Source organism: Zingiber officinale, chromosome 2B (assembly GCF_018446385.1).
Source record: "Zingiber officinale cultivar Zhangliang chromosome 2B, Zo_v1.1, whole genome shotgun sequence".
Taxonomy (NCBI): Eukaryota; Viridiplantae; Streptophyta; class Magnoliopsida; order Zingiberales; family Zingiberaceae; genus Zingiber; species Zingiber officinale.
The window spans coordinates 150,881,275-150,906,968 of record NC_055989.1 but is presented as its reverse complement, the minus strand read 5'-3'; the positions used below and the strand labels follow the sequence as shown (position 1 = coordinate 150,906,968).

Below are 25,694 nucleotides of genomic sequence, written 5' to 3'. Positions count from 1 at the left end.
AAAATAGTTGGGAAAAAAATGGTGAGAAAAAACGGTTGAAAAAAAAACGGGTGAAAAAAACAGTAGAAAAAAAAAGTTAGAAAACGAATGATAAAAAAACAACAGTTAAAAAAAATGGGCAAAAAACAATACAGGAAAAACAAGCTAAAAAATAGTTAACTCACATTAAAATATATATATTTCTTTTAACTAAGCCCACCTCCCTCAAAAACCTGAATTCGAAATATCCAACCCAGTCACATGTCTTTTGAAAAAAAAAAAAACCAGACCACAGTGTTGGCCAGGTTTTTACATGACTTTCAAAAAGAAAAAAAAAATTCATAAAAAAACACCAGTGTTGGAGGAGCCAGGATCTCTTGGATCATTTTTTTAGTCAAGGGATGTGTTATTCATATTTACAATCGAATCACGATCGCGATCCGGCCGTAAATCATTGCGATCCTTTCCTAAGCTCATCGTCCCCACCAGGTTATAATTTTTGTTCGGAACGAACAGCCGGAAGCCACCCGGAGGACACCCTCGCTCGGCACCCAGTAACCTGACCACTTATCCACCACGGGAGGCCTTCGAACGACCTTTGGCCGTCCACTCCGAACAAAAACTATAATCTGATAAGGACGGTGAACCCAAAAAGGAATCGCAACGATTTGCGGCCGGATCGCGACCACGATCCGACTGCAAATGCGAGTGGCACATCCCTTGGACCATAAAAAAGTTGTTCAAGAGATCTGTGCTCATGTTGGAGGTGCCCTGAAAGGAAGAGGCAGGATCTCCTGGACCACTTTTTTGTGATCTAGGAGATCTGTGCTCTAAAAGGAAAAGAACACATTACAAAGGATCTGTACATCAAATAGCCTATTTGAAGATTTACAACTTGCAGTGTCAAAAAGAAATTACCTTGGCCTCCAGAAAATACAAACACCTCTTGTTAGAAGCATCACAAAAACAGAAGACCAGAGATGATTTCTGAAGAGTTTGACTTGGCTAATAGATGCAAACTTGCCGGCTAATTGATCTGGTTTATATTATAAATATGATAGCCTTAGTCAACGCTTGGTCTCCTCATCTTGTACGCATTGAAGACTTCCAGTGTTTCATAATGCACCGCACTATCTCCTTCATCGTTGCCTTTCGTCCAACCTTGAAGTTCCAGAGCTCTGGTACCACGTATTTTCCGGTGGGGCAATATTCGTTCAGTTCTTGTAGAGCTGTTTTCACTGCATTGCATACATCGTCTCCATACTCGATCCATAGTTTTTTTAGCTTTGGGTCGTCCTCGACGAGGAATTCCTGTAGGACGCAAAGTCTATGTATTAGTAATCAATTGTCCCAATTCAGAGGCAAGAGGATAACATGAAGGCAGACAAGTAAAACAAGTCATAACACAGAATGTTAATATTTTGGGGATTTTTAAAACCAAAAACATGACAAACTGATGCGCCAGTTTCAGAGTTAAAGATATCTACAATTTCAAAATGATAGGCAGACAAAGAAGAGTCGGTAGCAAAGTATACATACTTCCTCCTTCCCATTCGTGACAACTATCTTAAACGGATGCCATGATGGATTCTTCATTTCTTCTTGCCAGCTAGAACATAATTCAGCAGCTTTGATGTCAGCCTCTTCGGACTTGAATTTTTTCCTGGCAACATTCTGAAAGGCCTTCACATCAAGTTCACCCATTCTTTTGATCCCAATCAATGTATGGCCAGTAAGTAAATCCTCCAAACCCTAACCAGCCACTCAAACAGTTAGAGCAATTCAAAGATGAATACTTTGTAGCTATATATAATGATGCTAAAACATGCAACAAGAAGATTAAAAACATGAAGTGTGAGTGCATCTTAATTTAGGAAGGCAGACCGTAAGCAACTCTTTCCGAGCAGCCTGCAACTCATCATTGCTTTCTCGTTCTTTCTTTATGAGAGTATTATTCAAGGACTCCAATTCTTCTCTTTCTCTTTCCAACTTTTGTTCCATTTTTAAGTTCCATTGCAAGTTTTCTATTTCTAACTCCAGTTGTTGTTTATGGTCAATTTCCTTCTCTAATTGAAGAACTCTTGCAAGAGCAGCTTCTTTTTCCTTCTGAATGATTCCCAATGATGGAAATTGACCAAATGTAAGATTATGGTAGAAGAACAAACACGAAAGTTATATAAACACACAATATCACCTTCTGCTTCTCTATGAGTCTCAAGACTTCTTCCTCTGTTTCTTTTTGAAGCATTGCTGCTACTTCAACCTGCCATTATAATAGTAATCAACAATTAAAGCATAATCAATAAGATAATATTGTGGGATTTCATCCAACTGAAGCAATCAAATTTGTAAGCAAAAATACAATACATCTTCAGGTTGAAAATCTGCAGTAACACAAAAGTAGAAGTACAATACACATCCATATGGGAGCAAGTGGCACAAAAGATTTTTGCCAAATAAACAGTTGGAAGAATTCAATCTATTTGAGTGGAATATGTGAGGACAGAGGAAGACTAAAGAAAAGATCAGTCAATATAATTAAGAAATTAATTTGAATATCGTTAGTGATATAGATTTGTATAGCATTCAATGGAAAATATTATTATTCCTAGAACCAAATAACATTTAAATTATCGCCCAAACAAAAAGATCCCAACGTTCTTCTCATGAAAATATGATTATCAGCAAATATAATACATCATGAATATTAACTGCTAAAAAACGGGCATTACAAAGACCAATATTTGAGGTTGCACAGCCTACCCATTAAACCAAAAACACTTTTCTAAGATTATAACTTCCAGAATGACGCTTAATGAAATGTATGGACAGTGGACACTAATGTGGAAGACACTAAGCTACAATTTAAGAACCATGCAGGTGCAAACATAACTTTGGACAATAGATATATCTTACAATGGAAAAGAATTTTTGAACAGTTTAAGAGTGATTATCCTAATTACTCAATGATCTAGAACTCAATTAACAAATTATTAGTAAGAAACATGAAAAGGTATAATGCACTAAACAGCAAATATTGTACCTTTTGCTTTTCATCGTCAAGTTTCTTTCTTCTATCCTCATTTTGAGCTTCCAGTTTTTTGGACTGTGATTCAACTTCCTTTCTCGTCAACTCCAACTCTGCCTTCAGCTTTTCATTCTCCTCAAAAATCTTGCGAGTAGTATCTCTTGCAGTGCGCTGTAAGTTTCCCATTTCTTTAAAAAAAGAAGAATTGAGAGTGACTTCCAATCAGAAGAAAGCAAAATATAACCATCAGAGAGAAATTGAGAATGCTCAAGTATTGAATGAAGAATGGCACAAATATTGCTCAAAGATAACAATAAAGTATTCACAACCAACACCAAGTCAGTTTATATTACCACAGTTTAATTCCTCAGCTGCCAAATATTATGTACTAACAAATGACAAATTACATTGAAAATATATCTAAATTGACTGATACTAACATCTCATGAAGGGAAGCAACCTGCACAAATAAATTCTGGTATTAAGATTTGTAATATTTGTAAATGGCCATTAGTATTTCCAAGGTTTCAAGTTTATGATATATTAAATGCACATCTGCCTTAAAGAAAGCAACAAGACAATAAAGTTAATCTAACCTACCATGATTTTTCAAGAGCAAATATAACTTGTATATTTCAAAGCAACACCAAGTATCACATTTGTATCTATGGCAAAGTTATGATCGCTGCAACAATATTTCGAACTAAAATGACTTGATAAAAGTAATGGTTTTAGCAAGGTAAGATGGGCATACCATCATTATAAGCTCGATGAAGCTTGTCTTTCTCATACATCAGTTGGTGGATGATGAGATTAATTTTGTTGTTCCTCACCTCCCAGTCATGCAACTGCTGATTTTTAACATTGATTTGGTATGATAGATCAGAGACAAGCTTACCTTTCTCCTTGTTCTCCTCTTCACTAACCTGCTTTATGGTCTTTAGTTCACTATGTTTCCTCAGATACCAACCAATGCCGCTGTCTTCATTGTAGTCATCAGAGTGGGCTATCCATCCGTGCAATGTGCTGGAGACATCACCCTGAAGTTCAATCCATTCTTTCCTACCATGTCGGCTTGCCTTGAAGTGTTTCTCAAAACACATGGCATTCTCAAACCCGCCCCAGCTGTGTTGGAACTTAACAATCACGGTCGTGCTGGTAGATCTTCCTCCTTTCTCATCCTCCAAATGCAAGAAGATGGTGTCGGCGGGATGGAAGTCCGCAAGCTGGTCAGCGAGTGAGTTGGTGTCCCCATCTGCATCTGACGGATTGGCATTGACAAGGACAGCCATCCAAGGCGAGACGAACAACTCCTCTCCGTCTTCGGGGGGAGGCTCCGAGTAGGTGGTGGAGGTGGAGGCGGCGGCGGTAGGGGAGGACAAGGGAGGTGAAGAGCGAGGGGCGGAGGGGACAGCGGCGGTGGTAACTGCCAAATTTTATGTAGTAACAAATGACATATTACATTGAAAATAAATCTAAATTGACTGATACTAACAGCTCATGAAGGGAAGCAACCTGCACAAATAGATTCTAGCATAGAGATTTGTAATATTTGTAAATGGTGATTAGTATTTCCAAGATTTTAAGTTTATGATATATTAAATGCACATCTGAATTAAAGAAAGCAACAAGACAATAAAGTTAATCCAGCCCTACCATGATGTTTGTTTCAAGAGCAAATATATCTTGTATATTTCCAAGCACCACATTTGTATCTATGACAAAGTTATGGTCATGAATCCCATATATGCTTTCGAACTAAAATGACTTGATAAAAGTAATAGTTTTAGCAAGGTAAGATGAGCATACCATCATTATAAGCTTGATGAGGCTTGACTTTCCCATACATCAGTTGGAGGAAGACGAGAAAAGTTTTCTCGTATCTCACCGCCAAGTCATGCAAGTGCTGATGTTTAACAACAGTTTCATTTGTAAGATTGGAGACAAGATTGAAAATCTCCTTGATCTCCTCTTTAATGGCCTGCATTACGGTCTTTAGTTCGCCATGCTTCCTCAGGTACCGCCCAATGTAGCTGTCTTCATTGTAGTCATCAGAGCGGGCAATCCATCCATACAATGTGCTGGAGACATCACCCTGCAGCTCAATCCATTCTCTCCAACCACGTCGGTTGGACTTAAAGTGACTCTCAAAATCTATGGCATTCTTAAACCCGTCCCAGCTTTGTTGGAACTTAACAATCACAGTCGTGCTGGAAGATCTTCCTCCTTTATCATCCTCCAAATGCAAGAAGACAGTGTCAGCGGGATGGAAGTCTGCGAGCTGGTCAGCGAGTGAGTTGGCATCTCCAAGGTCAGTGAGTGAGTTGACTTCATTGGACGAATCGGCATTGACAAGGACAGCCATCCAAGGCCAGACGAACAGCTCCTCTTCGGGAGGAGGCTCCGATTCGGCGGCGGCCGCCGCGGTAACCGCGGCTTCAAGATCTGCCGAGGGGAGGACGATGGAGGGGGCGAGGTCGAGCTGGAGGAAACGGCCGAAGGCGCGGTGGCGAGTATTGTGGAACACCTTGCGGGAGTTCGAGGCTCCAATGCCGGTGGCGTGGTGGAGGAGATCCTCGAACTGGTAGTCCTGCTTCTTCTCGCCGGTGCAGAAGGGGCAGCCGAAGGTGCCGTCGTCCATGGCCAATCCCAGCGGATCGAGGATTCAAATAACGGAGGAGAAGCGATCGATCGAAGGGGAGGAAGAAGGGGTTTAAGGTAGGGTTCTGATGTGAAGAAGGAAAAGACGAGAGTTTATTATACTTACTTCTTTGCTTTAATTACGATTATGCCCCTCTCTTTCATCAACGACCGACATAATCCGATCAGAGCCATTTGCACGAATCTGGAGTTCCACCTCGGTGCGAATCGCGGGTCCAGAAACCCTCTCGTTTTGGAGGAATAAGCGGAGCCCACTGGAGCGTCTGGACGGGATCTCAAATCAAAGCCGCCGGCCGGAGCTCGACTCGAGCTTCTTCTTACTCTTATTAATCACCCGGATGATTTACCCGCGCGCTTGCAATAAATGACGAGGACGAGGCGCAGTCGTCACCTCTACAGCGCTCGCTTTGCGTCGCGGCGTCGACGAAGGCGAATCGTCGAATGGAAGCGTACCCCCGACAGTTTTGATCCATGGTACCAATCCTTCAACCTTCACTCTCGCTCTTCTCATCTGTGATTCCGGCTTCGTTTCGTACTTTCGTGTACCGATCTCGCTGCGCTGTTGTTCGAACTGGTTGGGGTTTTAGGGTTTCCGATCGAGGAAGGAGGACGGCTTCGGTGGATCTAATGAGGGGCGATTCGGAGACACCGGAGAGTCGGTGGAGGCGGCAGTGCAGGTGTAGGATCTGAAGCCGGTGAACTCCCAGCAGAGCATCACATGGAGAGGCTTGGCTAAGCTCCTTCGCCCAACTCAAGGAGTTGATCTGCAAACCGCAGGTGTCAGGTGTGTGTTGTTCCCCTATTCTCGTCTGTTTTCTGTGGTATAAGATTAGAAATTTCGTTGGTTGAACTTGTAATTCTGGTAAAAATTCAGTGAAACCGGATTAGAATTTTTCATATTTGTTTCCTTTTACCTGTAGCACGAATCAAATATTTATCAACTTTGTTTCCAATGTCAATTACACTGAATGTTCATTCTGAAAAGCATTCAATTAGGCAGGATTAGGATCTACGCGGTGGATTTTGAGTATTAGTGCATTTATTGTTGCTGCATACTAGTTCTAATGAGATTAAATTTGTGAATTTAGATTAAAATAAAAGATGTGTTTACCTGTAGCAATTGCTTAGTGTTTATTCTCAAATCTTAAGTTTTTTGCTCGGATTATTCAAGCAGAAATTGCATTTTAAGGTATTTAGATGAAGAGGATAAAATAGATTGATAGTTACATATAGATTTTGCCTAACAATTGCAAGGAAATGCATTCAAGTACTTAACTGAATTTTTTTCAGCCAAATTAATGATTTCTATCTGGTGGAGTATGATTCATGTTTTGTAGCTTTAATATTTCTGTGCTTCTACAATTCAGAATTATAAAACTGTCATTATCGGTTCCTAGCTCGGATCAAAAACGCTAAGGCTTGCATTGAACCTAGACATCAACCTATGAAAACCTATGAACATGATTCTTAAAGCTCTTCAACTAGTTGGGGCAAGTCATCCTTGCTTTCAACCTCGAACTCCTTGTCTGTGGTAGCAATGTCATTTGGAAAACTAGGGAGAGACGGTCGGAAGGTGAAGGTGGATTCATCAGAGAGGAATGTAGAGGTTAACTAGCAGGGTTTGTGGACGGTATGAGTTCACAATAGGATGAAGACACTTGTGGGAGAGGACCAAATGGGTGGAGACGAAGTCTTTCTTCAAAAGCTCTTAATTAGATAACCATGTTATTGTATTTTGTCATTTCTTGAATGATGATATTCAATACGAAACTAATCCAAAACATCCAAAACATCGGTGCCTTGACCCGGTTTAATAACCACGACCTACATAGTTAAGGAATAAATAAAGCTACCAAGAACAAGTGGCTTAATTCAGTCACTTATTTCTCATATGAATCAAGTCATTTGATTAGATTAATTATCTAATGATGAAACAAAGGCACTCTATTAATATTGTTCAATGTGTGTTTACTGAATTATACTAACGACCGCACCATAAGTAAAGTCCAATAAGTGAAAGTTACACCTGTTAAAATAAAAAAGATAGTGAAATCTAACCCAAAGTCAAACCTAATTCAAAATGTCACACATTTAAATAAGCAAGTAGTAGCAAAATCTAAATCTTCTTCTAGATAGAGTATTAAAATAACACATTATTTTCAAAATAAGACTAGCACGAAGGCCTCTTCGAGTATATCTTAATTTGTTTGCACCATAAATTTTCAAGTGGATTCTTGAACTAATCTTGAATAGTATTTGTGTTCAAAGCCTCAAAGTTATACTAAATTGTATTGTATGTGTTTTTAAGTCGTCTCATAAGTGCTATCAAATTAGTTCCCATGTGTTACTAAATTGTATTGTAGTTGTTATTGAATTATATTATATGCGCTGCTAAATTATATTGTAACTGTGTTATCTAACTATATCATAATTGCTATCAAATTATATATCTCGGTGCTACCCCATCAAAATAAGCTATAAAAACTTTTTTAATCAACATTTTTCATGAATTATATTGCCTAAAATAAGGAGGAAGACTAAAGAAGATTTAATTAACAACGGTAAGAAAAATTTGATAAAATTTATTTAAATATAAATACTTCAATCTAACTTAAAATCACTTGCACTTGAATCTAACAAGTAAAATCACTTGCACTTGATTCCACTTGTTAGAGTTGCATACAATGTGGCATCAGTATCAGCTACACTTGCAATTAAATTATGTCAAAGTCATTAACTTTATCTCAATTTAATTTTAATCAACGTTTTTCATGAGCTATATTGCCTGCCTCAGTAGGTTCCTGTCCCTTTCAAAGTAGGCTTCTTTCTCTGCCTTAATCAATTAATTAGTGCTCCGGATTAGGAACATAAATATAATTTAATAACTAGTTGAGTTTGTGCAATGCACTTTGTTAATCTTATGCTTAATTATCAAGTGTTGTTCATTTTAAGAACTTTTGATGGAAAGGGGCTTTGTTTTTATTATTTTTATACTTAAAAAATTTCATTTATGAAATTCTTTCTTTCTAGAAGATTATGTGGATTTTTTTTATTTGTTTGCTTATTTATTATTATTATTATTTTATTCAGCAGATGCAGTGGCTCGACGACTGGCAAGATAGAATAATCTTAAATTGTTAATTGGGTCAAATTATAATGATTCATGGTAATTTTCTTGTGTCGAAGTAGAGTATCATTAATTACACAGAGAATTTAAATTTAACATTATGTTTTAATGAGGCAATAAGTGAATGATCTATATTCCATTATGGCCAATTATAATTTTATAGTTTAAGAGGTGAAAAATGAAATCCCAAAACTGGTAAATATAATATTGTTACAGAATTTAAATGTATATAATATAAATAAAATAATTTAATATGATTTAGTAAGTTTACTCCAAATGGAGAAATCGAATTTATATAATATGTAGAAAATATCACAATAACAAAGATAAATTCATTACTCAATTTTGAAAGTGATTATGAAAATCGATGGATTGGACATGAAAAATGGACAAAGGAGTACGTGCGAGATGAAGAAAGATAAACAAAGATAGTCCATTTGAATAGAGCCGAATGAACAAGGCAATCGGACCAAACAAATTATGCTAGAAAGGACCAAAACTGGGTGGATAGGTCAAAATGAACTAACAGAATTAAATGGATCAAAAAGTCAAAAGTGATCCAAGACACTACGAGTTAAGAAGCCATTTATTTTATCTCACGGTAATAAATAACAAAGAGTCAAATTAATATCGCAAGTGGCCGAAAAACTAATGAAACGCTTCCGGAAGATTTGTTCACTCGCCCACTAGTGTGCGGATTCTGTAGCTCATCCCGGACGCTGAACAGCGAGACGAGCCATTCAGAGAGCCGCCGCGTGTCCCACCTCGTTGGAAGTCCACGGGCCCCTGGATTCTGTGCCGCCCGCGCAGGTGGTTTGACTTTGACCTCAATAATTCCACTACTTTAAATAAGGTAAGTAATTAACTGGTTAACTAATCCCATTGCCTCTTCCGATCCCGAGAGCGATTTGTTTTAATAAATAAGCCGAAACCCGCCTTGGCCAAGCAAAATGTCAACGCCAAAATGGAGAGTTTTTCTCTTTTGGTTTTTTATTTTTTATTTTTTTAAAAAAAGAATTATTTCTTTTAGAAAAAATAAATGTATTTGTTGAGTTCAACGCCTTCAAAGTCAACTCTCCATCCTCCCTCTCCACTCTCATCTTCTGCCTCTCTAGATTTTGATGCTCCTACCGTCTCCGTGATCTCTCGTTTTCACATCGATGGGTAATCGCGCGGCGAAATTGAGTCCCTGCTTCCTGGCCGGAGGTTGCCCTGCTGGCAGCGCCGCGGCCGCCGTCGCGTCGGAGCCCGTCGACGAGGGGCTCGGCCACTCCTTCGTTTTCGTCGTCCCCGACGTGCCCCGTCTCGCCCGAACCAGCTCCAACGCCTCCGCCTCCGCCCGCATCCTTCACGGCGACGATGGCTGCGGCGGCGGCGCCGCCTTCCGGTCGATATCTGGCGCAGCGGTAAGCGCCAACGTGGCCACGCCGCTCTCCACGGCGCCTCTCTTCCAGCGCATCGAGCTCGCCTGCTCCTTCTCCGCCTCCTTCGAGAGCTCTTCCTCGTTCGCCTCGATTCCCCTGCAGCCGCGTCTCTCTGGTTCGTTCTCCGGCCCCATCAGCTCCGACCGCCAACACTTCCACTCCGGCCCCATCGACGGCGGCTTCCAGTTCCACTCCGGCCCCATCGAGCACGTCCATGCTTCCGGATTCTCTTCCGGCCTCCTCGACCGCCGCCCCTCCACCTCCTCCTCCTCCGGCCACAATTACCGCACCCTGTCCCAGCGCGTCGCCGACCGCCTCGCAGACCACCAGCGCCGCAATCTTCTCCGCCGCATCACCAAATGCGTCGGCCGCGCCGCCTCCAAGCTCACCTGCATGCCACCGCCGCCCGAAGCTAATCCCTCGAAGGAACCACCACCGTCCGCCACCGCGACTTTGACCGACATCAAAGGCGGGATCTTCCCCGACTCCACCACCGAACCCAGCAGCAACTCGACCACTATCCAAAGCAGCGGCACCGAGGCGACCAACTCCGACTCCATCGGCGACGAATCCGACTTTCACGACGGCACCAACGCCCACGTGCACTGGGCGCAGGGGAAGGCCGGCGAGGACCGGACGCACGTGATCGTGTCGGAGGTGCACGGGTGGGTGTTCGTCGGCATCTACGACGGCTTCAACGGCCCCGACGCCACCGAATTCCTCCTCGCCAATCTCTACAAATCCATCCAGAAGGAGCTCAAGGGTCTGCTCTGGGACGACAAGCCCCAAGCCGACCAACAAGTGCTCGACGAAATCCCCCACCCAGAAATTCCGCACCCCAAATCAACCTCCTCCGCCGCCCCCGCCTCCGGCGGAGCGGTGGATCACAGGGCGGTGCTGAGGGCGCTGTCGCAGGGGCTGAGGAACACGGAGGCGGCGTTCCTGCAGATGGCCAACAAGAAGGCGGCCACCAACCCGGAGCTGGCGCTGATGGGCTCCTGCGTGCTGGTGATGGTGATGAAGGGCGAGGACGTGTACCTGATGAACGTCGGCGACAGCCGCGCGGTGCTAGCCCGGCGGGCGGAGTCCGACCTCTGGAACTTGGTCGGGAAGGCGACGCAGGAGCTGAGGGAGGAGACGCTCAAGTACCTGGAGTCCTTCGACGACGAGGAGCTGGCGGCGCTGCAGCTCACCCCGGATCACAGCACCTCCAACGACGACGTAAGAGCATCATCCACCCATTCTTTCGAATTTTTTTCTACCAAATCAGTGAACAAAATCCGATCGTAAATATATGAATCTATCTGTCTGTGTTGTCGATGTGATCCAGGAACTGAGGAGGATCAGAGGCGAGCACCCCGACGACCCGGCCGCCATTGTCAATGGCAGAGTGAAGGGATCGTTGAAGGTTACGAGAGCATTCGGAGCAGGATACCTGAAGCAGGTAATCCAATCATATTATTTAATTTTAGCTCATCGTTTTTTTTTTTTTTTTTTTTTTTTTTTTTGATAATTTTGTAAAAATAGCTTATTTATCATCATGAAATTCTAATTTTTACAATCATAAATATTACATATATCTAACATTTCAAGCTTTTAATTCCATATTTCTAATCGTTACATCAGCGACCCCTAGAGTCGATCCCACAGATATGAAGGGAGGTAAATACAGATACATAAATAGAAAGTACATGACACCTTTTAGCCATAAAATCATGCACTCTTTTGTGCTAGGCCCTAAGGACATATTTACATAATTAAATGTTATAATGATACAATGTGCTATAAATAATTGTCTTTTTTAATTATTGCAGCCGAAATGGAACAATGCGCTGCTGGGGGCGTTCAGGATCGACTACAAGGGCAACTCGCCCTACATCACTTGCAATCCCTTCCTCTGCTACCACAGAGTGGGGCCCAAGGACAAGTACCTCATCCTCTCCTCCGACGGCCTCTACCAGTACTTCACCAGCCAGGAAGCGGTGACCCAGGTTGAAATGTTCCTCGCAACGAATCCCGACAGCGATCCGGCTCAGCATCTGGTCCAAGAAGTCTTGTACCGAGCCGCCGACCGAGCCGGTAACCCAACTGAACATGCTTAATGAGAATTGATTTTAATTAAACCTTGAATTTAATTTCTCAGCTCTTTGTGATGTATAATTAATTAACTAATTAATTAATTTTAATTTGTGATAATTTTAGGACTTCAATTTAATCAATTGCTCGATGTACCACAAGGAGACAGAAGAAAATACCATGATGATGTTTCCGTCATCATCATCTCTTTAGAAGGAGGGATGTGGCAGTCCTCCTGTGTGTAAATAATAAATTCAGAGATTATATTTTTCATTAAGATGTTCTTTAATTTCTCATAGCAATTCAAGAGATGAGAATGAGATGATTAATTATGTTCAGGAGCAAAAGGAGATTAATTAATTAATTATAGTTGGCATGGAGATACATTCTACATTAAAATTGATTGCATGAAGGGGAGTTTTAGTGCAATAATGAAATTATCATCGTATGATCTTGAGATCATAAATTCAAGTAATAAAAACAACCTCTTATAATACAGGATAAAATTATGTATAATAGATTTAATGTGATTCGACTTTTCCTCAGGATCTACATTAATTCCGTGCACTGGATTATCTTTTTTTTTTTTTTTTTTAGATAGTCATCTTCTAAGATCTATATTAGTTTCTCTATAATATCTTTAAAATTTGGGATAGATCACCTACTTTATTAAATTTAGATAATTATTTTTTATTACACACTACATCAGTTATCCTAAAATTTTTATTATTTTTATTTTTATTATTTTCTTCTCTCCCTCTTTTTTTTTTTTTTTTTCTCTTCCTATGTAATATCTACTTTTCATTATTCAATCCATTTTCTTTATTTATTTCTCTCCTAAATTAAATGATACTTTATTTTTTAGGGAATATATTCCATTTTCTAAATTTAGGGAAGTACTATTCATGAAATCTAAATTTTAAGAATGGATAGGGTAGCTGATGCAAAGATTTTTTTTACATAAATATAAAATTTAACATAAATTTTGTATTTAGTGAAGCTGATGTGGATACTCTTAGCAACAATAAAGTTACTATCGTGTGACCTTAAGATCACGGATTCGAGTCGTGAAAATAATCTTATACTGTAGGATGAGACTGCTTCCAATAGATTTAATATAATCTGACCTTTTTCTAGGACCTTATATTAGATGGAACTTCGTGCATTGGATTAGTTTTTTTTTTAGACTGTCACCTTCGACCCTCACAACTTATAACATTCGGGCCAACATGACTCATATGCCAAAAGACAATTCCTCACACATCTTTGATTCAATGACACCAAGGGTTGAAGGTTTAGATTGAGACATATTACTTGACAATTAATTGGGAGTTATATTAGGTCTAATTTGATGCCCTAAATGAGGTTTATCAATGTAACTATAGATAACAAATTGCTATATGAATTTAAAAAATAGACATGTTTCAGCATGATACTTTCTCAAATTTTCAAACATCTAAGATCAAGTCTCAATTTTGATGAATTGACAGATGAATTTTTATTAATGGATAGTTAACTTAAAAATACTGAGTTGCATGTTGTGAGAGCTTCTTGATTTACTTTGCTGATCGATAAAAAACTTCTAAAAGCTAAATCAATCACTACTAGGATTAATTAATTAACGTAAATTAAATACCAAATATCAACTAAAAATAATAATAATAAAATAAAAAATGGGCATGCTCTTGCAAACCGACAACAAAATTTAATTAATTACTACTAATCAATTTTGTTGACCCTAATCCCAATCAACTCCTTGGAGCCAACTCTACCATGAAACACAAGTAAGTGGATGGAAAATGCCAAAATAGATTTAATTATAGCAAGGAAAGTGTGTGTTCTATTCAAACAGTAGACATATACAGAACAAATCATTAGATCATTAAACCCTAAAAAAGAGAGTAGTAAATGATATATTCTTTTGGCCCACAAGTCACAAGATTTTTGACAAACTTGGTGCTTAATAATAAAAGTCAAATCTTTGCAAGTTGTTCCCCACCCAAGTTGACTCTTACAAATCTTGTCCTCATCTTGATTGTGTAAACCATATAGTGGAATATAAATAGTGCAAGCCATGAAGATATTAAACAATTTGATTGTCTCTGAGAATTATCTTTAGGATATTAAAGAATCTGGTTATTTTATTATTTGTATTGTAGATTTTGTAGGCAATCAATGTTCTAGAGGGTAGGAATAAATTGACTTCTAAAAAAGATGTCTATTTGCATTGTACTTGATACTGTTTTAATTGACTTGGCTTACTCAAATTCTAGTGCTTCTTAGCCAACAAAAAAAAGGACTCTCAAGGTATCTCCAAGACTCTAAAGTTCTTCACCTATGAGAAATCTTACAACCCTAGTAGTTAAAGCACGAAAAAACCTAACCAAAATAATCATAAAATAGAGTCTCCTATGTTTTGGGGTCAAATCTAGGTCATTTGTCCAAATTGTCATGTGCTCAATAATCTATCTAACAACTCAAAAGAAAAAAAAAGAAAACAATGTATAGACGACCCTAATTAAGCTTAATCCACTAAAAAGGAATAAAAGTACAATGTAAAATTTCTCAACTAGACTTTTTCATTGCTAAGTGAGAGAAAAAAAAAACATACAAAATCAGTGATTGGTGTGAAATCAATTTTTAAAATAAGAAAAATAAGAAAGGTGTCATAAGATCTTAATGTTAGTCAACTTTTGTAAGCAAATTATTTTTCGTTAAAAGGTGTTGATTAGTTAAGTATTTTTTAAATATTACTTGCACTTCTATAAATAATATAATTTACTTTTTCAACAATTATTTAATTTTGTGGTGAGTGAGTCCAATCTGAAATATTTTCTTCAAAGATTAAGAATTTAAATTCATATAATGATGCAATTAGAGGAGGTTTGATCTTAATATTTCTATCTCAAATAAAGAATTATCTCATATCCAATACAATTTCTTTATATAAAATTCTATTAAGCTTTGATTATCATCCCTCTTAATAATTAATCAAATATATACCTTTAACTATAAGATCATAAAATCAAAAGCACATATCCGAGCAATCTTTCCCTCATATCTTAGCCACCTGCATTAATAGCTAGTAACTATCCGTGATTTATCTCCTCTGTGTTAGCCTAGGTACGAATTGACGAGGATATTGGAGGCGAGTGAATCATCTTTTGTCATATAAAATCAAAGTATAATACCTACATGTGGGGGGTGGATCATGTTGCCTCTAATAGCATGAAACAAACAACAAATAAAACTGTAAACACTCACAGTGATCTCCCGAGAAAAAATCGAAGAAGATGCTGACAAAGACGCTGCTACTGTCGCCAAGAAGATCACTGTTTGGAACCTCCTCAGATTTTTCATGAACCAAATCCCGACCACAGGACGTTATCTTTTGTCCACCGTTACACTGATCACCGTCGCACCGACTCTTACCCCGATTGCTCTTGGACGCCATTTTAAATAGAAAGCAAACATCGGTTACAAACCGATGCTTTGATGACATTCAATGGAGGAAGATGAAGGTGAATGGGCACCCCTTCTTCTTCCTAACGTTGCAACTGATGCAACGTCTAACATCTCTCACTCGTCCAAGTCAATTCAAAAATGTTATCTGGTCACATAGATCATGTCAGTCACATAGACCACAAGGTGATCATGTCACAATGCCAAAGTCAAACATTAATTGGTCATAAAGACCGATTGAGTCATATAGCTATTTCACGATCATCACTAAGACCAGAGTAAAATTAATTAGTCACAAAGACCAAATAAGTCACATAGACTTTATGATGATCAAGTCATGAAGACCATAACATAAATTAATTAGTCACAAAGACCATATAAGAACATCACTAGCGTGACCTACGCCGACATCCGGGGCACTTCATGCTTAGTTTGACATGGTTAACCATGTCAAAAATTTTATTTCCATTAGAATACAATGTATATGAACAATGTTTGGATATACAATAGGTTAGACAATGGATTTATCAGTCAAGAATTTCTTGCTGAGGTTGAAGAGTTTATGAACTTCGCTAAGTTTCATTCAAAATGTTTGAATGATGCTGAGTTAAGGTGTCCATGTAATCAGTGCATATGTAAAAATACAGCTTTCCATGATAAGAATATAGTGAAAACTCATATATATAGGTATGTGTTTGTTCCAAATTATTACAACTGGTATTATCACGGAGAGTCGTATGTATTTAACTAAATTGGACTTTCCGTTGCATCGTTATCCTGCCTAATTGCTCCAAAGGAATCATCAAGGCATGTGAACACAATGCAATCAATGGTTTACAATGCAATGAATGCATATGATCAATCAAATATAGAGGAAACACCTACACCCAAAGTTAAAAAAATGTATGATATGCTGAAGGCTAGTGAAGAGAATTGTGGGAAGACATTTCTTCTAGTCATTCTCAACTATCAGGTACTACAAGATTACTAAACATGAAGGCAGAGCATCATTTCTTTTAACAATGTTATGATGAAATGTGTCAATTGATGTCAGAGTTGTTCCCTTCTGATAACTGCATGACTGATAGCTTCTATAATACAAAGAAATTGATTAGAGATTTGTCAGTAGAGAAGATTAATTATTGTATGAATAATTGCATGATCTTTTGGAATGAAAATAGCTAACTGATGGAATGCAGAATGTGTAATTACCCTCATTATAAGTAGAGTAGTTACATTCCTGAGAAGAAGAAGAAAAATATTCCCATGAAAGTCATGTATTACTTCCCGTTAACTGCTAGGCTCCAATGCTTGTATGCATCTGCCAGAACAGCAAGCCACATGAGGTGATATCAAAACCATGTACACTAATGAGATATGATGTGTCATCCTTGTGAATCACCTGTGTCGAAACATCTTAATACAATATTTTCTTCCTTTTCAATGGAATCGCGTAATGTGAGACTTGGACTTTCTGTAGATAGATTACAACCATTTGAAAGTTATGGATATCAATATTCATTTTGACCAGCTATATTAACATCATATAACTTATCTCCATGGATGTATATGAAAGACGAATTCATATTTCTTACTATGTTTATTCCAGATCCTCATAATCCAAAAGGGCAAATAAATATTTTTTTATAATATTTGATTATTGAGTTGAACCATTTATGGAAGGTAGGATCAGAGACTTATAACATTTTAAGTAAATCACATTTTATAATGCATGCTACTTTGTTATGGACGATTAGTGATTTTCCAGCATACTCAATGTTATCAGGATGAATCACGGTTGGCAAGTTAGCATGTCCACATTGCATGAGTGAATCTGATGCATTTTCATTGCCTTACAGTGGAAGATATCCTGGTTTGATAATCATCAAAAATTTTTACTAGTTGATCACTCATTCAGACAAAATAAGAAAATTTGTAAAAGGAATGAAATGGTTAGGAAACTTCCTCCGGTATCATAATCAGGTGAAGAAGTTCTTAATGAAATTGGCAGTTATTGATTTCTATCAGTATATCAGGATGGTTCTGATGATATAAATAAGTAGACAGATATCCTAGTTTGATAATTATCAAAAAAATTTACCAGTTGATCACTTATTCAGATGAAATAAGAAAATTTTCAAAAGTAATGAAATGGTTAGAAAATTTCCTCCAACATTAAAGTCAAGTGAAGTTCTTGATGAAATTAACATTATGGATTTCTACCAATATATCTGGATGATTTTGGTGATATAAATAAGCATTGGTTGGAGGAAAATAAGCATATTTTGGGAGTTACCATATTGAAAGTGTTCACACATTCGATATAATTTAGATGTGATGCATATTGAGAAAAAAATTTCTGATAACATCTTCAATATTGTGATGAATGTTCATAGGAAAACTAAAGATACAACAAAATCATACGAGGAATTAAGACAATTAGTAAACATACCTGAGTTACATCAGAATGAAATAACTGGTACATATCCGAAAGTATGTTATATATTAGATAAAGAAGGTAAACAAGCAGTATGTACTTGGTTGAAAGCAATCAAATTTCCTGATAGATATGCTTCAAATATGTCTTATTGTGTTGATACAAACTTATTAAAAATGTTTGAAATAAAGAGTTATGATTGTCACGTGTTCAGACAAAGACTAATTTCAATAGCATTCCATGACATACTGCCTAATAATGTTTGGCAAGCACTTAGAGAATTAAGTCTCTTTTTAAAATATTTGACTTCAAGGGTTGTTGTGACACCAGATATGCTTCGGCTTCAGACAGACATTCCAATGATACTTTGTAAACTTGAACAAATATTTCCACATAGTTTTTTTTATTCTATGGAACATGTACCTGTTCATTTATCTTATGAGGCACAATTAGGTGGTCCTGTGCAATATAGATGGATGTACCTATTTGAAATATTTCTGAGAAAATTAAAAAATAATGTTCATAACAAAGCAAGACTTGAGAGATCTATATTTAATGCATATTTGGTTAAAGAAAAACTTCCTTATGCTCTTATTATTTTGTTGATAATATGAAAATTAGACATCATAAGTGTTCTCGAAATTTTGATAGTACTTAACCAATAAACCTAGAGATGCTTTCTATTTTCAAGTTTCATGATAAGACAATGGATGCAACTGTTTCTAGACGGTTAAATCAGCAATAATATTACGTTGCTAGGACATATATACTCTTGAACTGTGAAGAGGTCAAATCATACATAAGGTAATAATTCAAGTATATATAAAATACAATATTGAAGAATATTTGACATGCTATCTAATATATCCTCAAATTACCTTCTTTAACAGTTTGTACAAACAATAATTGCATCTACAAAATTCATTAATAAGTGCAAGTGAGAAAGATCAAGTTAGAGGATAAATTTGCATATTGGTTTCAAATTTATGTAAGTTAGCGATTAAATTATTTATTACAATGCAACTGTATTATATATGTATCTAATTTATATAATCACTACTGTTATAAGTGAACGGTCATAAAATATCAAATGTGCAAGATGAAAGACTAAAAAATCTTACATCAGGATCTCTTCGTAACATAACAATCTACTTAGATTATTATATTAACGGATTCAGATTTCACACGGCCCAACGCGATTCACAAAGGCTTATGTATAACTCTGGTGCTTGCGTAAAAGGATCCATAAACTACAATGATACTAAATTTGATTATTATGGTAGACTTGAAAAAATTATCGAGATTGAGTATCCAGCTTTATCTTTAAAAAGATGTATATTATTTGGATGCACATGGTATGATCCAACTCCAAGAACAAGTACCAGAATATATCATTTCTATAATTTAGTTGAGATTAACGCAAACAAAAGATTCAAAAAATTTGAGTCTTTCATCTTTGCGGTATAAGCTAGTTAGGTATTCTATCTTGAGTACCCGATAAAGAGAAGAAGATCTAATGAATGGTTAACAGCGTGTCAGATAAAGCCTCATTCAACCATAGAAATATCGAACACCATAATTGTCCAAAATCATGATGCATATCAAAATGAAGAAGTTGAGATATACTCAGTTGATTCAGAAATACAATCTATATCACAATTACTTGTAGATGTTAATGTCAATTACGAGGAAATAGATGATGAAGGGATCTTTAGCAGTGAGGAGGTTGATATACCCATGAAGTCGAGCGATGAGAACTTACAAAATGTTAAGAGGGGGTTTGGTTTGAGTATTTTCTATTTTCATTTTTTGTGAAAATAGAAAATGCATTTGGTTGACAATTTCTACATCTGTTTTCTAAAAAGGGAGATATCATTTTTCATAAAATTAGAAAATATCTAAAAGTCATTTTCTGAGACAAAAGAAAATGAGGTCGAAAAAAGGGAAACACGGTCGATAAAAGGAAAACACGGTCCTCAACTTATCGAAGAATTTTTTTTTTTCCTCCTCTCCCCTCCTCCCGTGGCTCCCATGCCCTAAAATGCCACTTCCGCTGCTCCTCTTCCCATTTCTTCCTGAACCCTAACTTCCCTTCCGTCGCACCACCACTGCTCCTTCGCCTCCTGTTGCTCACGTGCTGCCAACCCTTTGTCGGTCCCACCTCCTTGTCTGTCGGGGTCGCCTCCTCGATATTTTCGTGCGGTCCCTTTCGTCTGTCACCTCCTCGACAAATTGTGCGTGTGGTCCCTTCCATCTGTCAGGTTCGTCTCTTCCCTTTAGTCGTGATCTTGCGGCATCGCAATTCCAGCCATGGGCATTTATCTACACCCACCTCTACTTAATTAATTCTAGATCGTGTAAGCATCAAAGCCATATTTTAAATTTGTTCCATGGCAGATTTTCAACCTTTGACTTAATCACATATGCTATTAATTGTAAACATCATGCATCTTATTCCTTTAGCTCAAATAATTACTTCCCTGATGCAAACTGATCATGTTTTGAGTTTCCACATGAAGATGAGTGAATCAGAGTTGAATGACAACTTTTTTTGCTTTCTCCATTGAATTCTTTATAGCTCGTAAGGAATTTTAACAAGTTTAATAGTTCCTATAAAATATCGTCATAACTTGTGGAGTTAATCTTGTATTAAAATTTGAATCATACTATTGGTATGCGTTGTTTAGAAAGAGATCTGTCCTTCTTTTTCATTTTTCCTTAATTTTGTTGTTCTTGCTATTCTTCATTTCTATTTGTGCCCTTAAATATGAAGGTAATTTTTTTTAAAGAAGTTATTATGGGAGGGGATAATCCCGATATCGAAGTGGAAAAATATGAATGGTTAAAGGCTAATGCTGTCATGTTTGTCGAGATCATTTACGATAAAGCAAAGCAAAATAAGTTATAAACATCTACCTTTAGTAATACGGTTTGAATCATAAGAAGCTAAAGATGGTTGATACAAGTTAGGTTAGGTTATGTTGTGTTTAACCATGTGTCTAAGTGTAGAGGAACTTAGGAGCACAGGGTGTCGAGCAAAAGACGCAGCTAGCGAGAAGGACGACACAGGAGAGAGTTGATGGGCTCGGTGTGTCCGAGGGATGGGGAGCTGTGAAGGAGTACGTAGGCGGACGAGAAGGAGGCACGCGACGTTTCCAAAGAATGAGAAGCCAGGAGCGGAAGCTTCCTTAAGAAGGTCGGAAGTTGGGTTCGGGTGAGCCCTATTTCGGATGATCGAGATCATCCAAGCAAGAGGAACCAGAGCGGAAGACTCGGACCAAGGCGAGCGAAACCAGAGCCGAAGGCCCAGATTAAAAAAGTCAATGTGGTTGACTTTCCAGGTCCGGGTGCCCGGAACCGAAGTTTATCCGGATCGCTTTTGACCGCGATCCATTGTGAAGGGGATAAAATTATATCTCCCTCTAAGCGTCTGGAACCCTTCCAGGCACCCTGAGCAAGGCTATATAAGCAACCTTGCTCTCAATGCTTAAAAAATAACAAGAAAGATCAATACAACACTTGTACATACTTCATTTTCTGTTTAGCTTTCTGTTTCTAAGCGTTCACTGCTGTAACGAGGTTTCTCCGCTTGAAGGAGAATTGTTAGTGCATTTTTTTGTCTTGGACTAACAACCTCCCCGGTTGTAACTAAATAGATCCGTTGAGTCTCTGTCTTTTAGTTTTTTTAATTATTTTTATATGCAAGTGTTCATTTATTCAAGTTATTTGTCCGAGAAAAGTTATTTTGTTTATTTTGTGCAGGGGCTATTCACCCCTCCTCTAGCAGGTCGTCAAGGGTCCTAACAAGTGGTATCAGAGCAAGGATACTTCAGGAGAACTAACCGTCGATCGAAACAAAAGACGATGGCCGGAACTAGCATCTACCCACCAGTATTTGAGGGGGAGTTTGCTTTTTAGAAATGTTGCATGGAGGTATTTCTTAAAACAGATTTTAATATTTTTATTAATAATGAAATATGGTTATGAAGCACCAAAGAACACAAACCAAGAAGAAATTGAAAAACACCTTTGGACCAAAAAGCAACACGACGATTTTACATCAAACGATAAGGCTGAATATCATTTAATAAGCGTACTACCGGTGGCGTATCCCGACAAAATCGGCAACTATCAAAGTGCGAAAGAACTTTGGGAAAAGTTCTTGAAGCTCTACAAAGAACTAATTGAAGCCGAAACTAACTCCTCGATGGACACCGAGTTGTCGTCAGAGGAATTCGAGACCGAGAAAATTACCGAGACATCCCTTATAGTCGAATTCTTTCCTGAGGAAACAGAAAGCTCATCCCAGATGAGCATCGATGATAAGGGAGAGTCTTTGAAAGAAAGCAGCAGTTCAAGGGGAGCTACGGATAACGGGATCGACCAGGTAAGTCAGGTACGATCTTTTCCACCTGATCAGATGTTCAAATTTGTTAAATTGCTATCAAAAACTTATTGCATGTTAGAAAAATAAAATAATGAATTGAAATTAATTTTAGATAAATCTTGTCAATGTCTAAGTGTACAGGAACTTAGGAGCACATGGCGTCGAGCAAAAGACGCAACTAGTGAGAAGGACGACATGAGAGAGAGCCGACGGGCTCGGTGCGTCTGAGGGACCAGGAGCTGTGGAAGAGTACGCGAGCGGATGAGAAGGAGACATGCGACGTTTCTAAGGGACGAGAAGCTAGGAGCGGGAGCTTGCTCGAGAAGGCCAGAAGTTGGATTCGGGTGAGTCCTATTCCGGATGGTCGAGATCACCCAAGCAAGAGGAACAGGAGCGGAAGACCTGGACCGAGGCGAGGAAAATCGGAGCAGAAGGCCCGGACTGAAAAAGTCAACATGGTTGACATTCCAGGTCCGGGTGCTTGGAACCCTTCCGAGCACCCGGAACTGAAGTTTATCTAGATCGCGTTTGACCATGATCCGTTGCAAAGGGGATAAAATTTTATCCCCCTCCAGACGCCTGGTGTAGGTTGGTCCTAGGAATATCGTACCGGTTCCACTGTACAAAAATTTTGTACACGTGTCGAACCTTTCCTAAACAACCTATTGTGTTCTTTAGAAGTTAAATTAGGAATCGCAAACAGAGCTTAACATTATTGATTCCAAATTTAACTTATCTGTTCTTAATGGTTTAGATTTGGATCGCAAGCGAAGCTTAACACTATTGATCCAAATCAACCGATGTTATAAATTCAATTAAATATTAATTTCCAAAATTAGCTTTCTGGACTGCATGGCGAGCCACATGACCTTCTTGGGTATGGGAACATCCACCACCGCCTAAACAAAGCCTTTTAAGGAAAGCTAATATTTAATTTCCTTATATAACTCAGGTTTAACCAAAAGGAACAATCGAAACACAAATTCAAAAAAAAAAAAACACAAACTCGAATAACAAATTCGAAAAACTAGAATCTAGTGCCTCTTGTGTTTGAAATTCATACAAAGAAAAATAACTAGAATGATGCGGAAAATAATTACTAGTTATATTTTTTCTTTGTATGCTAATAACCTCGAGATCTTCTGCCGTATTCATCGCCTCGCCTTGGACGTCGTGTGGGCGACGATCCTCCAAGATGAACACTACACAAAGCCTTCTTCATCCTTCTCTAAAATCCAGCCACCACCACCACAAAGGAACCAAAGAGAGTAAGGGAAAAGGGAAGGGAGAGAGGGCCGACCACAATAGAGAGATCCAACAAGAGAATAAGAATTGATAATCCATGAAGCCTCCCTTCCCCTTTTTTTATATTACTTGCCCAAGGCAAATAAGGAAAGACTTTTTACAAAAATTAAAATCTTCCTCTTATTTTTCCTTTTCCCCCTTTATTTTTCCTTTTCTTTCCTCTTGATTGATTCAATCATCAATCTTTGATTGATTAATTGATTGGTCGGCCCCTTGCTTGGGCACCAAGCAAGGGTGGCCGGCCACTTAAAGAGGAATAAAAACTTTGTAAAAAATTTATAAGCAAAGAAGGAAAGCTCTTATAAAATTTTACAAGCTCTTTTTAATTTCTTAATGAGGATGTTAAAAAAGGAAAGTTTTAAAAATTAAAACCAAGTTTTAAAATTTAAAACTCCTCTTCTAAAATTTCCTTTTTTAACATGGTTACAAAAATAGAAAGTTTCAAATTTAAAACTCCCTTCCTTTTTTTCAACAACCATGAGGATGGTTAAAAAAGGAAAGTTTTAAAACTTTTAAACTTTCTTTTAAACCATGTGGCTTAATTCAAATAAGGAAAGTTTTATAAATTTAAAATCCTTCTTTTAAACTTGTAGTTATCTACAAAGAGAATATTTTAAAAAATTCAAAACATCCCTCCTAATTTGAAATATAGTGGCCGACCCCTCCTTTGCTTGGGCACCAAGCATAGGGCCGACCCTCTTGAGAAGATGGTGGTCGGCCCTTGGCTTGGTCACCAAGCCTTGGGCCGGCCCCCTTCTTGGACACTAAGATGGATTTTTATTTGGATGGACTTGAGGCTTTAATGAGGCTACGACAGGGACCTAGAGGAGAAATTGGTTTTGGCCTTCCGACGAGTTTGAGTATCCCGTGTTCGCCCCAAACACACAACTCAAGTTCATCAATAATAACTCATTCCACTATAGAGTTATTATTGCACTACCGCACCAATCCCAAATTATATTATGGGCTCCTTCTTATCATGAGTGTATTAGTCTCCCTGTGTTTAAGATATCGAATGTCCACTAATTAATTGAGTTACTGACAACTCATTTTAATTAATGTCTTAGTCCAAGAGTAGTACCACTCAACTTCATTGTCATGTCAAACTAAGTCCACCTGCAGGGTTTAACATGACAATCCTTATGAGCTCCTCTTGGAGACATTCTCAACCTAGATGACTAGGAAACAGTTTCCTTCTATAATCAACAACACACACTATAAGTAATATCATTTCCCAACTTATCGGGTCTATTGATTTATCGAGCTAAATCTCACTCTTTGATAAGTCAAAGAAACAAATATTAAATATATGTGCTTGTTATTATATTAGGATTAAGAGCACACACTTCCATAATAACTAAGGTCTTGTTCTTTTATTAAGTCAGTATAAAAAGAACTTACCTTAAATGGTCCTACTCAATACACTTAAAGTGTATTAGTGTAATTTATTAATCAAGATAAACTAATACCTAATTAACTACGACTATTCCAATGGTTTGTTCCTTTCCGTCTTAGTCGTGAGTAACTGTTTATAATTTATAAAGAACTAATAACACGATCTTCTGTGTGTGACATCACGCACCATGTTATCTACAATATAAATTAATTAAACAACTACACTTAATAAATAAATATAGACATTTGGCCAATGTGATTCTTTTATTTCAAAAATAAATGCTTACAAAAGCTAGGCTTTTAGTATACACTCTAACACCTGGAACCCTTTCAGGCGTCCCGAGTAAGGCTATATAAGCAGTCTTGCTCTCAAAGCTTAAAAAATAACAAGAAAGATTAATACAACACTTGTA

General features: G+C 37.9%; 2 protein-coding genes and 1 long non-coding RNA gene across 4 annotated transcripts; 2 read left to right on the top strand and 1 right to left on the bottom strand.

Annotated features, from left to right (window-relative positions):
• Positions 1–828: 828 nt before the first annotated feature.
• On the bottom strand, positions 829–5,746 carry LOC122047851 (factor of DNA methylation 1-like). 2 transcript variants are annotated; one of them, XM_042609358.1, is made up of 7 exons: positions 4,817–5,745; positions 3,762–4,433; positions 3,023–3,195; positions 2,174–2,242; positions 1,864–2,085; positions 1,519–1,731; positions 829–1,290 (listed from the first exon to the last, which is right to left on the bottom strand). In XM_042609358.1, the coding sequence occupies exons 1-7, from the start codon at positions 5,646–5,648 to the stop codon at positions 1,063–1,065; spliced, it is 2,409 nt and encodes an 802-aa protein (XP_042465292.1). In that variant the 5' UTR covers positions 5,649–5,745; the 3' UTR covers positions 829–1,062. The 2 variants fall into 2 exon arrangements, with proteins under 2 accessions (XP_042465292.1, XP_042465294.1); XM_042609360.1 differs by lacking the exon at positions 1,864–2,085 and having other exon boundaries at positions 4,817–5,746.
• A 104-nt stretch (positions 5,747–5,850) lies between these two features.
• On the top strand, positions 5,851–6,627 carry LOC122047852. Its single transcript, XR_006130672.1, has 2 exons — positions 5,851–6,142; positions 6,256–6,627. It is a non-coding gene; the product is annotated as an uncharacterized LOC122047852 (long non-coding RNA).
• Positions 6,628–9,848: 3,221 nt separating this feature from the next.
• On the top strand, positions 9,849–12,659 carry LOC122047850 (probable protein phosphatase 2C 23). Its single transcript, XM_042609357.1, has 4 exons — positions 9,849–11,440; positions 11,550–11,663; positions 12,034–12,298; positions 12,422–12,659. The coding sequence occupies exons 1-4, from the start codon at positions 9,956–9,958 to the stop codon at positions 12,538–12,540; spliced, it is 1,983 nt and encodes a 660-aa protein (XP_042465291.1). The 5' UTR covers positions 9,849–9,955; the 3' UTR covers positions 12,541–12,659.
• The last annotated feature ends 13,035 nt before the right edge of the window (positions 12,660–25,694 follow it).

Coding starts and splice junctions, on each gene's coding strand:
- LOC122047851 (XM_042609358.1), bottom strand. CDS start 5,648: ATGGACGACGGCACCTTCGGCTGCCCCTTCTGCACCGGCGAGAAGAAG. Junction 2,243..3,022: donor TTGACGATGAAAAGCAAAAG/GTACAATATTTG, acceptor TTATAATGGCAG/GTTGAAGTAGCAGCAATGCT. Junction 2,086..2,173: donor GACTCATAGAGAAGCAGAAG/GTGATATTGTGT, acceptor GGAATCATTCAG/AAGGAAAAAGAAGCTGCTCT.
- LOC122047850 (XM_042609357.1), top strand. CDS start 9,956: ATGGGTAATCGCGCGGCGAAATTGAGTCCCTGCTTCCTGGCCGGAGGT. Junction 11,441..11,549: donor ACAGCACCTCCAACGACGAC/GTAAGAGCATCA, acceptor GATGTGATCCAG/GAACTGAGGAGGATCAGAGG. Junction 11,664..12,033: donor GAGCAGGATACCTGAAGCAG/GTAATCCAATCA, acceptor TAATTATTGCAG/CCGAAATGGAACAATGCGCT.